The sequence below is a fragment of the Tamandua tetradactyla genome, chromosome 5 (genome assembly GCF_023851605.1).
Source record: "Tamandua tetradactyla isolate mTamTet1 chromosome 5, mTamTet1.pri, whole genome shotgun sequence".
In the NCBI taxonomy this organism is placed as follows: domain Eukaryota; kingdom Metazoa; phylum Chordata; class Mammalia; order Pilosa; family Myrmecophagidae; genus Tamandua; species Tamandua tetradactyla.
Genome location: NC_135331.1, coordinates 22,230,274 through 22,243,041, shown reverse-complemented (window position 1 = coordinate 22,243,041; position 12,768 = coordinate 22,230,274). Strand labels below are relative to the sequence as shown.

The 12,768-nt window shown below is 44.5% G+C and overlaps 1 protein-coding gene across 15 annotated transcripts in view; it reads left to right on the top strand.

Moving 5' to 3' along the window:
* ACACB (acetyl-CoA carboxylase beta) overlaps nucleotides 1-12,768 on the top strand; it is a 171,332-nt gene that overhangs the window by 108,819 nt on the left and 49,745 nt on the right. For all 15 annotated transcript variants that reach the window (XM_077160094.1, XM_077160093.1, XM_077160095.1 and 12 more), the window contains 5 exons: nucleotides 1,838-1,984; nucleotides 3,316-3,504; nucleotides 5,768-5,868; nucleotides 7,313-7,401; nucleotides 7,503-7,627. In XM_077160094.1, the coding sequence (XP_077016209.1) occupies nucleotides 1,838-1,984; nucleotides 3,316-3,504; nucleotides 5,768-5,868; nucleotides 7,313-7,401; nucleotides 7,503-7,627 (651 nt within the window). The remainder of the gene's footprint in view (nucleotides 1-1,837; nucleotides 1,985-3,315; nucleotides 3,505-5,767; nucleotides 5,869-7,312; nucleotides 7,402-7,502; nucleotides 7,628-12,768) is intronic.

The window sequence follows — 12,768 nt, the reverse complement described above, 5'->3', positions numbered from 1 at the left end:
TTATCTGTTGACAAGGTAGATAAAAGGAGCATCAGACACAAGGTTTTCATAATCACACTGTCACATTGTGAAAGCTATATCATTATACAATCATCTTCAAGCAGTATGGCTACTGGAACACAGCTCTACATTTTCAGGCAGTTCCCTCCAGCCTCTCCATTAGATTGTGACTAACAAGGTGATATCTATTTAATGTGTAAGAATAACCTCCAGAATAAACTCTCTACTCTGTTTGGAATCTCTCAGCCATTGACACTTTATTTTGTCTCATTTTGCAATTCCCCCTTTTGGTCAAGAAGATTTTCTCAATCCCTTGATGCTGAGTCCCAGCTCATTCTAGGATTTCTGTCCCACATTGCCAGGAAGGTCTACACCCCTGGGAGTCAGGTCCCACGTAGACAGGGGAAGGGCAGTGAGTTTGCTTGTTGTGTTGGCTGAGAGAGAGAGGCCACATCTGAGCAACGAAAGAGGTTCCTTTGGGGGTGACTCTTAGGCCTAATTTTAACTAGGCTTGACCTATCCTTTGTGCAATCAAGTTTCATAGGAACAAACCCCAAGATTGGAGGCTCAGCCTATTGCTTTGGTTATCCCCACTGCTTGTGAGAATATCAAGAATTCTCCACTTGGGGAAGTTGAATTGTCTCCCTTTCTCACTATTCCCCCAAGGGGACTTTGCAAATACTTTTTTTGCTCACTGTTGAAATCATTCTGGGACTTATTGGGGCATCACTCTGGACAAACCTATAAAATCTTATGCCCTACTCAAGGTTCCATGTATTTATGGTATTCAATTAAGCTGTCCACATAACTTATATTAGGAAATGCACTGTTCAAAATACAAGTTTTGTACCAAATAAACATTTTTTTGCTTTAGTCTCACACATAAGTTAAAATTTTAAAATATGAATTACCATGTTTTCAGCACCCTGCAGTAATGGCATTCCTTTGTTCTTCCTCATGCAAAAACGTTTTTAAAATTTGTACATTTAGTCACTATCATTATACACTCTAGGCATTCCTAGATTATACCATCTCAGTCTTTATCGTCTGTCTTTCCTTCCGATCTCATTCGTGTCCCCAGGAGTCCTCCTTCTGTCGTTCTCACATTCAGCTTCATTCGGTGTACCAGATGCCTGTTTTTCTCCAGTAGCACTTGCCGTCATCACCGGACGGACTCATGTACCACTGATTTTTTCCTTGCTTACTTGATAGCCTACGCTAGATTGGAAGAACCACAAAGGCCACGAGCTTTGTCTGTCTCACTCGCTACTAGATCCTGAGTGCCTAAAACAGGGCTGACACTGAATAGGTGCTGAGTGGATGTTTGTAGAATGAATTGATAGAACAGATGAACAGATGAGTCATATCTGCATTACCCCTGTGGGGAGCTCTTTACTTTTGCATTCGGTTATTTAGGCAACATGTTTGTGGTTTACAAAAATCAGATACATTCATATGAGGAGTTCATGAATTTTCATCCTGTGAGGTGTTTATCTTTGGTATTCAGTAGAAAATGAAAGTAAATGGAGACAGCAAGGAGGTCATCTTGATTACAAAGCCAAGCCAAACAACACCAACAATCTAACCCCCCCTTCCCTAAATTGATTGGGGTACGAAACAATTTACTCTGCCATTACAAAGGGGGGTGATTTGGCAGAACTGTGCAGGAGTGTAGATTTAGCAGGTTTAATTTCCTAAGACAGTGTTTTCTCCTGCTTTTTCTCAGGCTTTCTCCTAAACGTACCGAGTAAGCTGGAGGGGGTCTGCCTTGTCTGTTGGCTCGTCTCATCTTGTTCTATGGTCCCCTCACCCTCCTGCTCTTTTTTCTTCTTTTCAGGCACAGCCGTTCACAGGGGAGCTCCCTTCCCAGCCAACTCTGCCCATCCTTGGGGAGAAACTGCACCAGGTTTTCCACAACGTCCTGGAAAACTTGTCCAACGTCATGAGTGGCTACTGTCTACCCGAGCCGATTTTCAGCATTAAGGTTGGTGACCGCTGGGCATGTTCTCTTCACTTGTTTGGGGGGCGTGCCGAGAGACAGAAAGGCTTAGTCTGTGAGAACAGAGGTTCATATTCAAAGAAGGGCTGTGAGAAAGTGGCTGGTCATCTGTGATTTCTAGAAAGGGCTCGTTCTCGTGAAATCTCTCGATTTGATTCTAAGTAAGCATTGGTGTCCATTTAGTGGTGCTCTTCAGCTCAAGACTGAGAGTGCTTGAGTAGTAAGTTAGCAGAGTGGTCACCGTGGGTCAGCCCTCTTAACATGCCAATGAGGAATGCACTTTGTTCCGAAGTCCAACTCGATTCATTGTTCGTGGTCCCAGTGTCCATTGTCTGCTCACTAGAGAAATAAGAAGTTCCTGAACTTGCAGACCTCTCTGAAGGACCCATAATGCTAACTTGACATCGCTCACGAGTACCTTGTGTGCCGCATCACGTCCATCCCAAGGTGATGAAGATTGTGACGAAGATGATGATAACAATAGGCAGTGCTCAGCTGGTACATCCTATGTATCAGCTGCCACCCTAACCACTTAAGACATACAAAGTGATGTAATCCTCCTGACAGCCCCATGAGTTGGGGGCTGTGATTATTCCCATTTTACATGTAAGGAAACAGAGGCACTGAGAAGCTAAGAAACTTGTCCTTCCCACATGGAGAGGCGACGCTGGAATTGAACCCTGACCCTCTGGGTTTGGAGTCCGTGTTCTTAACCCCTACGCTATGCTGGCTTGTTGTGATTATTATAATTGCCGTGCTTATTTGGTCTTTGCACTTGCCACCGATGTGCATCATTTCATATTTAAACCTCACAATTGCCCTGTCAATATTTCAGTGGCTGTGACGTCCCAGGAAGCAGAATTGATGTTAAGGTGCTCTGGAACCAAATGGCCTGGGTTTGCACTCTGGCTTTGCTTCTTACTAGCTGGGTGACTTTAGGTAGCTTAATTAACCACTCTGTGTTTCAGTTTCCTCGATTGTGAAATGGGAATAATAGTTATACCTACTCATAGGGTTATTTCTGAGGATAAAATGGAAATATTTAATGTTTGCAAAAGTTCAGCAGATGTTAGCTCTTCACATGACTTTGTGTCTATGCCTACACAACTCTGGCTTCTGGGTGCACAGAGAGTGCAATGGGGCTCTCCTGCATGGAGCAATGAGGCATTCTCTGGGGAGCCTTGTGCTCAGGGGCCCATTCCACTCTGGACTGTACCAGAGGCTGCCGGGTCTAGGGCTTTGCTGGGTGCATGGGCCCTGAATAGGCATTCCTTTGGGGGGTGGCCGAGGGCTGACCCTGCGGTCCCCTGTTTCAGCTGAAAGAGTGGGTGCAGAAGCTCATGATGACCCTCCGCCACCCGTCGCTACCACTGCTGGAGCTGCAGGAGATCATGACCAGTGTGTCGGGCCGCATCCCTGCCCCTGTGGAGAAGTCGGTCCGTAGGGTGATGGCCCAGTATGCCAGCAATATCACCTCCGTGCTGTGCCAGTTTCCCAGCCAGCAGGTGGGTGGTACCCCGGCCCAGCCAGCAGGTGTGGGACCCCGGCCCAGCCAGCGGGTGGGTGGTACCCCACCCCAGTCAGCAAGTGTGTGGTATCCCACCCCAGCCAACAGCTGTGGTACCCCGGCCCAGCCAGCAGGTGTGGTACCCCGGCCCAGCCAGCAGATGTGGTACCCTGCCCCAGCCAGCAGCTGGGTGGTATCCCACCCCAGCCAGTAGGTGTGGTACCCCACCCCAGCCAGCAGGTGTGGTACCCCGGCCCAGCCAGCAGATGTGGTACCATGCCCCAGCCAGCAGGTGTGGTACCCCGCCCCAGCCAGCAGGTGTGGTACCCCACCCCAGCCAGCAGGTGTGGTACCCCGGCCCAACCAGCAGATGTGGTACCCCGCCCCAGCCAGCAGCTGGGTGGTATCCCACCCCAGCCAGTAGGTGTGGTACCCCGCCCCAGCCAGTAGGTGTGGTACCCCACCCCAGCCAGCAGGTGTGGTACCCCGGCCCAACCAGCAGATGTGGTACCCTGCCCCAGCCAGCAGCTGGGTGGTATCCCACCCCAGCCAGTAGGTGTGGTACCCCGCCCCAGCCAGCAGGTGTGGGACCCCGGCCCAGCCAGCAGGTGTGGGACCCCGGCCTAGCCAGCAGATGTGGTTCCCTGCCCCAGCCAGCAGGTGGGTGGTATCCCGCCCCAGCCAGCAGGTGTGGTACCCCGCCCCAGCCAGTGGGTGGGTGGTGTCCCCCCAGCCAGCAAGTGGGTGGAAGCCCTACTGGGATATGCACATTGGGTCGAGGTGTCTCCTTGGTAACACAGCATCCCATTGGCCTGCTCCATCCCTGATGGCTTCTGATCAAGCTGGGCTGTAGGACACCCACTTATATCCTGAAATTTGGGAGGCTGAAGGTTTTCTTTCCAGTCTGCCTTGCAGAATACCAGCATTTTCACCACTGTTACAGTTGTTTGGATGAATGCAAACAGCTATTAGTCTTCACTATATAACTGGGATTCAGACCAGGTGTAAGCAATTTGGTGCAAATACAGCAGGCGTTTTCTAAAAATAAGTTGGCTGAAATAGTTAGGGGAAATTATGAGTTTTTCTTACCTGTTTGTGCTTTGATTCTTTCCCTCTGGTGTTTGTAAGGTGATAATCATGGGGGCATGTTAAGAACAGGAACCACCCCTGGGTAGTGTTATACATCTCTGATAATTCTAAATTGGCCTCATTTTGTTCGTTTTTATTGTTGTTGTTTTCATAAGCATTTTAAATGTAATTTGTGTTTGGAAGAGCCCTTCTGCCTATTACCTTCCTGCCTTCGGTCTGGCTGGAAGGGCTCCCTGCCACCCGCATGTTAGAGGGGTCAGTGTTGGTCAGGTCAGTTCCAGAGGCCAGCCACCCTAGAGGTTGGAATATTATTTGGCAAGGAGAATGAATTGCATGATGCATGCTATAACGCAGATGGTGAACCTCGAAAACATTGTGCTGAGTGAAAGAAGCCAATTACAAAAGACCACATATTATATGATTCCATTTATATGAAATGTCCAGAATAGGCAAATCCGTGGAGACAGAAAGTAGATTAGTGATTGCCTAAGGCTTTGGGGAAGGAAAAATGGTGAGTGACTGCTGATAGGTATAGGGTTTCTTTATGGGGCGATGAAAATGTTCTAAATTAGATATTGGTGATGGTTGCACAACTCTGAATATTATAAAATCCACCGAACTGAGTACTTTAAATGGGGGAATATTATGGTATGTAAATTCTATCTCAATTAAAAACAAAACAAAACTAGAGGACCCCAGTTGACGAAAGTACATATTTGGACCTTTCAGGAATTTGACATTGATGCAGGCTGTTTTATTTTTCTTTAAAAATATTTGTATTGCCATAACCAATATCCTAATAACATTAAATCTAATTTTTAGAAACAGGAAAACCCATCTCCCACTCCAGCACCCTTGTTTTCACTGGGGTTGTAGATTGTTTCTCATCTTTCCCAAAGCCACTCTTATCTGTGCCAAAGTATAATATGGACGTGCATATGGCTTTCTGCCATGGCTGAAATTCTGAGCTCTCAAATTCCTTGAGCTGCAAGTTCAGTGGGATGAACGGGGCTGTTTTGGGGCCCTCCAAGGGCTGTGGGGCTGGAACTTCTGGCATTTGAACAAACCTCGGACAAACCGTGGGAGCCGGTGGTGGGTCCGTTGGGTGACTTGGGGTGGCCAGCTGCCCCCTCGCTTGTGAGTGTCCAGACCTGTCCTGTTTCCCCATCCAGATAGCCACCATCCTGGACTGCCACGCCGCCACCCTGCAGCGTAAGGCCGACCGCGAGGTTTTCTTCATGAACACGCAGAGCATCGTACAGCTGGTTCAGAGGTGAGTTCTGAGCCCTCCAGGGGGCTTGGCAGTCACACCCAGCTGCCCCACGTGTCTCACGGGGCTGGTGCCTGGGGGTGGGGTGGGGAGGGGTTCTCTTTTAAAGACAGACTCAGACCCTGTGAAAGTGGGGTCGGGCACAAGATCCCAGCTAGGGTCCTAGCACTGCCACTCGCCAACGGCAGAACCCCGGGCAAAGCACTTTCCGTGGCAAAATGGGGATAATGACCACTTCCCCAGGTTAGTCACTTTAAGCCCGAAGTGGAGTAATTTTTGTAAATTGTTCTCTACAGTGCACTGATGTTAGACGGCAGTAAAGAACTGTACAAATGGTCTATCATTGTGGTTTTCAGGATCAATGCAAAGGACACTTGTTGAATAATTTGTGTTTTATCTCAGGCGGCTATCAAGTGGGCTTGGTCTGCCGGGTGACTATTCTGATGAGAAAAGGAAGTGCCATGTGCATGGAAAAATCCACCTAGCAAGGGAGTTTGCTTATGAAGACAGTCTCCTCACTGTGTGCCAGAAACTATCATAGGTGTACAGAATATAGGACTGTAGATGGTGGTTCCTGTTTTCAAAGAGCTCCCCAGCTAATGGAGACACACACTGACAATACTGGATTGCAGTTGAGGGAGGGTATTTTAGGGTGGCTTCCCCATAAAGAGGTTCACAGCCAAAGACTGGGTTTTTGTACTCCAGACAGCTAACCCTAAACCCATCCTTCAGCTTCAGTGAAACAAATGATAGATGAATCCATTTCCCTAGCATATTTTTTCTGAGCTGAACACAATTGTCCAAACTGTCCTGTGTTGCATTTTTATCACATTTAGATTAATGAATGTTTTAGGTTCTTATTGTCATTTAATGATGCTGGGGGTGAGAGGTGGGATTGGGGATGGGTGAGTTGCTTTCTTATTCCCCCAAATTCCCTGTTGTATCTCCTAAAAAACTTGATTCTCTGGGTTTAGATACCTTAGAAGAGGAAATGTTTTGGGAAACATCCTGGTTAAAATTTTGTTTTTAAAGGGCAACACAGTTTTTTAAGGGATCTTTTGGTCAATGTATTTCAGAGTCTGTCTTTATACATTGGATGGTAAACTGATTTTTTTTTGTCAAAATTGACTGCTCCCCTTCAGCATTCCAACTATACATTTTTATCTTTCCCCCTGGGAGTGGGCTGGAGTCGACCAAAGCCTCTGGGGTGAGCGCCGCCCCAGCCTGGCTTCCTGTTCCCTGTGTGACCCTGGATAAGTCACTTCTTTCTCTGGTCTGCAGAGTTGCTGAGTCATGCAGAGTTCCCAGGCCTAAGGATCAGGGAGTGTGGCCTCCAGATACTTGATTATTTTTTTCCTCCTTTCGTAAAATCCTAAAAGCCCTGGCTGAAAATTCCAGGCTCGCCAGGAAGTGGAGTTGAACCTTGACAAGATTCCTTCCTCCCCAGATACCGCAGCGGAAGCCGTGGCTACATGAAAGCAGTGGTGTTAGATCTTCTGCGAAGATATTTACACGTCGAGCACCATTTTCAACAAGGCAAGACACGCCAAGCCACCAGTACTGGTGATGAACCCAAGGGCGGGCTCGGGGAGGAGGCCCAGCCTCACCCCTCTGTGTCCTTTTGTCCCCTTCTGCAGCCCACTACGACAAGTGCGTGATCAACCTCAGGGAACGCTTCAAGCCGGACATGTCCCAGGTCCTGGACTGCATCTTCTCCCATGCTCAGGTGGCCAAGAAGAACCAGCTGGTCATCATGTTGATCGTAAGTGGGAACAAACACCCTCCAGCCACAGCCTGGGAGATCCAGGGTCAGTGGACATGTCCTGGAAAGGAGCAGAGAGTAAATATTTTAGACTTCATGAGCGATAGGGTCTCTGTCCCAGCTACTCAACTCTGCCATATCTCAAGAGTAGGTCTTGTCAGTACCGTAATGAATGGGTGTGACTTGGTGGCAGTAGAACTTTGTTCATTAAAACAGGTGACCATGGGCAGTGCCAGGGTAGCTCAGTGGTAGAATTCTCACCTGCCATGCAGGAGACCTGGGTTCAATTCCTGGACCATGCACCTACCCCACAAAAACAGGTGACAGTGGGGACTGGCCCCTGGAGGTGATACGACTGGCTTACTGTATGCCAGACACCCCTGAAAGTGCTTTGCAAGTATTAACTCATCTGCATCTCTCAGCAGCCCTAGGAGTTGGGTCCTGTCCTCACCTCCCTTTGGCCGAGCACAGAGAACTTAACCCACTTATCCAAGGTCACCCAGTTTATAAGGGACAGAGCCGGGATTTGAACCCACACAGTCTGGCTGTGGAATCATGAGGGGATACAGGATTCTGAGTCCCAGGTTTTGTCTCTCATGTGACCTTGCTAGAGAAGCATAGAGTTTCCGCATTTCTCCTCCTTTTAGAGTATAATTAGCAGTTGTTTTTAGCTGAGGATTTTTTTCCCCTTAATCTGGGTTCTCCAATGACTGTCTTAGAAAATGCAGGGTCAGCAGACAGCGAGTGACACTGGCATGGCTTATGGCAAGCAGGCTTGGCAAAATAGTTTTCTTAAAGGGCCAGATAATAAATATTTTAGCTTTGAGGGCCATGGGGTTTCTGTTGTGTGACTCGACTCTTCAGTTGTTGCCTGAAAGCAGTGAATGAGCGTGACAGTGTTGCAGTAAAACTTTTATTGGCCAAAATAGGCAGCATGCCAACCTTGCGCCATGGGCTTATGGGGTAGGTAACACCCTAAGGAGATGTCTTCTTAAATACTAATATTTTAATTAAAAAGTCAGGTTTTAGATCACCCAGTGCAGCAGCTCTTAATTCTGGCTGCTCCTGATTATCATCTCAAGAGTGTTTAGAAAAATGCAGCTGTCCAGGCCTCACTCTTGGTCAGTTATATCAGAGTTTCAGAGTGTGGAATCTATGCTTTGGTACGTATTTAAACGCACCGCGGTGGGAAACTTTTTTTTTTAATTAAATTTTTAAATTTATTTTTAAGCGTAACAACATACGAACATGAACATTCTTACCATATGATTACTCCATTCTTGGTATATAATCAATAACTCACAATATTATCACAAAGTTATATATTCATCACCATGATCACCTCTCAGAACATTTGCAGCAATCCAGAAAAAGAAATAAAAAGAAAAAAATTCGCACATACCATGCCCCTACCACTCCCCCTCACCAATCACCAGCATTTCAATCTACTAAATTCATGCTAACATCTGTTCCCCCTATTATTTATTTACGCGGTGGGAAACTTGAACGCGGACTCTGTATTAGATAACGTTACCTGTTTAATGTTCAGTTTCTCAGGCGTTTTAATCTAATGGTTCTGTAGTTACTGGGAGAAGGTCCTTGTTCTCCAGGAGAGACACGTAGAAAGAACTGAATTCAGGATTGATTTCTGCAACTGACTTTCCTAAAAAGAAAGAGCGTGCATTCCGACCCAGACAAAAGCACATGTGGGGACGTGGTGAAAGTTTGACAGTTGGTGAATCCTGGTGCCTAGTCGAGGGGATTTCTGTGTATGAGTCTTCATTTCTTGTAGCTTTGAGATTTTTCAAAATTAAATTTGGCGGTGGGGTATACTCTTAAGTGATAGCGGTACACAGCCGGGACTGGGAAATTTTTATGCCCAGGGAGATATTTACTCTTTGGGGGAAATTCCATTGCTAAAATAAAACAGCCCCTTTTTAAAAACACCTGCCTTGGATCACGTTTTTTAAACGTTTACCTCGTTTGAGCTTTTGAAAAGCCAGGTACACTGATAATTTATAAAGTTAGCTCGCCAATGAAAAGCCAGTGGGCAGGGCTATGGATTCGTCTCCTTATTCATTCCTCCTTGTGCATGCATTGACTTTCTTTTGGACTTGAAGTTACTAAAAATCATGTACCCCAGGGGCAGTTTGGGGAAGGCAGGTGGAATGTCATGCCCGGCAGAGAAATGCGATCCTTGTTTGGGACTGCTTAGGAGAGGGGGACTAAACATGTGATACCAGGTGGGGTTTGGGCGTTATATGTGAGGTTTGTAATTTTATTTTTCCAGGTTTCTTGGTTCCATTTCTTGGAAAATGGTGACCTCTTTGCACCTGACTACTTATTCTTGGTGCCTAACAGGTTTTTAGCAAAGACTCATTAATGAAATCGTTGCTCTGAAATATTTTCTTTTTTGGAGTTCTTTTTTTAAAATTTTTGTTAATAAAACCAATCAACATACAATATGAACATTCTTTTTTTTATCACATAGTTGTATATTCATCATCATGATAATTTCTTAGAACATTTGCATCAATTCAGAAAAAGAAATAAAAAGAAAACAGAAAAAAAATTCATACATATCATACCCCTTACCCCTCCCTTTCATTGATTACTAGCATTTCAGTCTACTAAATTTATTTTAACATTTGTTCCCCCTATTATTTATTTATTTTTAATCCATATGTTTTACTCATCTGTCCATAAGGTAGATAAAAGAAGCATCAGACGCAAGGTTTTCACAGTCACATAGTCACATCGTGAAAGCTCTATCATGCAATCTTCTTCAAAAAACATGGCTACTGGAACAGAGCTCTACATTTTCAGGCAGTTCCCTCCAGCCTCTCTGTTACGCTGTAACTAAAAAGATGATATCTACTTAATGCATAAGAATAACATATAGGTTAACCTCTTCACTCTGTTTGGAATCTCTCAGCCACGGATACTTTATTTTGTCTTATTTCTCTCTTCCCCATTTTGGTCGAGAAGGTTTTCTCAATCCCTTGGTGCTGAGCCCCAGCTCATTCTAGGATTTCTGTCCCACATAGCCAGGAAGGTCCACACCCCTGGGAATTATGTCCCATGGTAGAGAGGGGGAGGGCAGTGAGTTTGCTTGCTGTGTTGGCTGAAGAGAGAGGCCACATCTGATCCACAAAAGAGGTTCTCTGGGGGTGACTCTTAGGCCTAATTGCAAGTAGGCTTAGTCTGTCCTTTAGAGGGTTAAGTTTCATATGAACAAACCCCAAGATTGATTTGGTTGTCCGCACTGCTTGTGAGAATATCAAGAATTCTCCACTTGGGGAAGTTGAATTTTCCTCCTTTCTCAGCATTCCCCCAAGGGGACTTTGCAAATATTTTTTTATTTACTGTTCAAATTCTTCTGGGATTTATCGAGACATCACTCTGGGCAAACCTATAAAATCTCACGCCCTACTTAAGGTTCCATGTACTTATGGTGTTCAATTAAGCTGTCCACATAAGTTACATTAGGAAGTGCACTAGTCAAAATAAAAGTTTTGTACCAAATAAATATTTTTTGCCTTAGTCTCACACATAAGTTAAAGTTTTAAAATATGAATGACCATGTTTTCAACACCATGCATTATTGACATTCCTTTGTTCTTCCTCATGCAAAACATTTTGAAATTTGTACATTTAGCCACTTTCATTATACACTCTAGGAATTCCTAGATTATACCATCTCAGTCTTTATCGGTTATCTTTCTTTCTGATTTCCTTTGTGCCCCCAGGCCTCCTCCCTCTATCATTCTCACATTCAGCTTCATTCAGTGTTCTAACATTATTGCATTACAGTTAGTAATAGTAGTATGGTGCTATCCATTTCTGAATTTTTACCATCAGTCCCATTGTACAATCTGTATCTCTACAATTCCAATTACCCAGTACCTACCCTGTTTCTATCTCCTGATGATCTCTGTCCTTAAGTGAAATTCTCCAAGTTCATTCATTAATGTTAGTTCATATCAGTGAGACCATACAGTATTTGTCCTTTTGTTTCTGGCTAATCTCGCTCAGCATAATGTCCTTAAGGTCCATCCATGTTGTTAAATATTTCATAACTTCATTCTGTCTTATGGCTGCATAATATTCCATCATAGGTATATACCACAACTTGTTTAGCCACTCGTCTGTTGATGGACATTTGGGCCTTTTCCATCTCTTGGCAATTGTAAATAATGCTGCTGTAAACATTGGTGTGCAAATGTCTGTTTGTGTTTTTACCCTCATGTCCTCTGAGTAGATACCTAGCAATGGTATTGCCGGGTCATATGGCAATACTATACTTAGCTTCATGAGGAACCACCAAACTGCCTTCTACAGTTGGTTACACCATTTGACATTCCCACCAACAGTGGATAAGTGTGCCTCTTTCTCTGCATCCTCTCCAGCACTTGTCACTTTCTGTTTTATTGATAATGGCCATTCTGGTGGGTGTGAGATGATATCTCATTGTGGTTTTGATTTGCATTTCTCTAATGGCCAGGGAAGTTGAGCATCTCTTCATATGCCTTTTGGCCATTGATATTTCCTCTTCTGAGAAGTGTCTGTTCAAGTCTTTTGCCCATTTTGTAATTGGGTTGGCTGTCTTTTTGTTGTTGAGTTAAATAATCTCTTCATAAATTCTGGATACTAGACCTTTATCTGATATGTCATTTCCAAATATTGTCTCCCATTGTGTAGGCTGTCTTTTTACTTTCTTTTTTTTAAATCTATTTATTAATTAAAAAATTAAGAAGCCAAATAAAACATCAACATATATAATCAGTAATTCACAATATCATCACTTAGTTGCATATTCATCATTTCTTAGAACATTTGCATTAATTCAGAAAAAGAAATAAAAAGACAATAGTAAAAGAAATAAAGCAAACAGAGGAAAGAAAAAGAAAGATTATACCTACCATATCCCTTACCTCTCTCTTTCATTGATCACTAGCATTTCAAACTAAATTTATTTTAGCATTTGTTCCCCCTATTATTTATTTTTATTCCATATGTCTACTTCTTTGTTGGCAAGGTAGATAAAAGGAGCATCAGACACAAGGTTTTCACATTCACACAGTCACATTGTGAAAGCTGTATCATTATTCAATCATCCTCAAGAAACATGGCTACTGGAA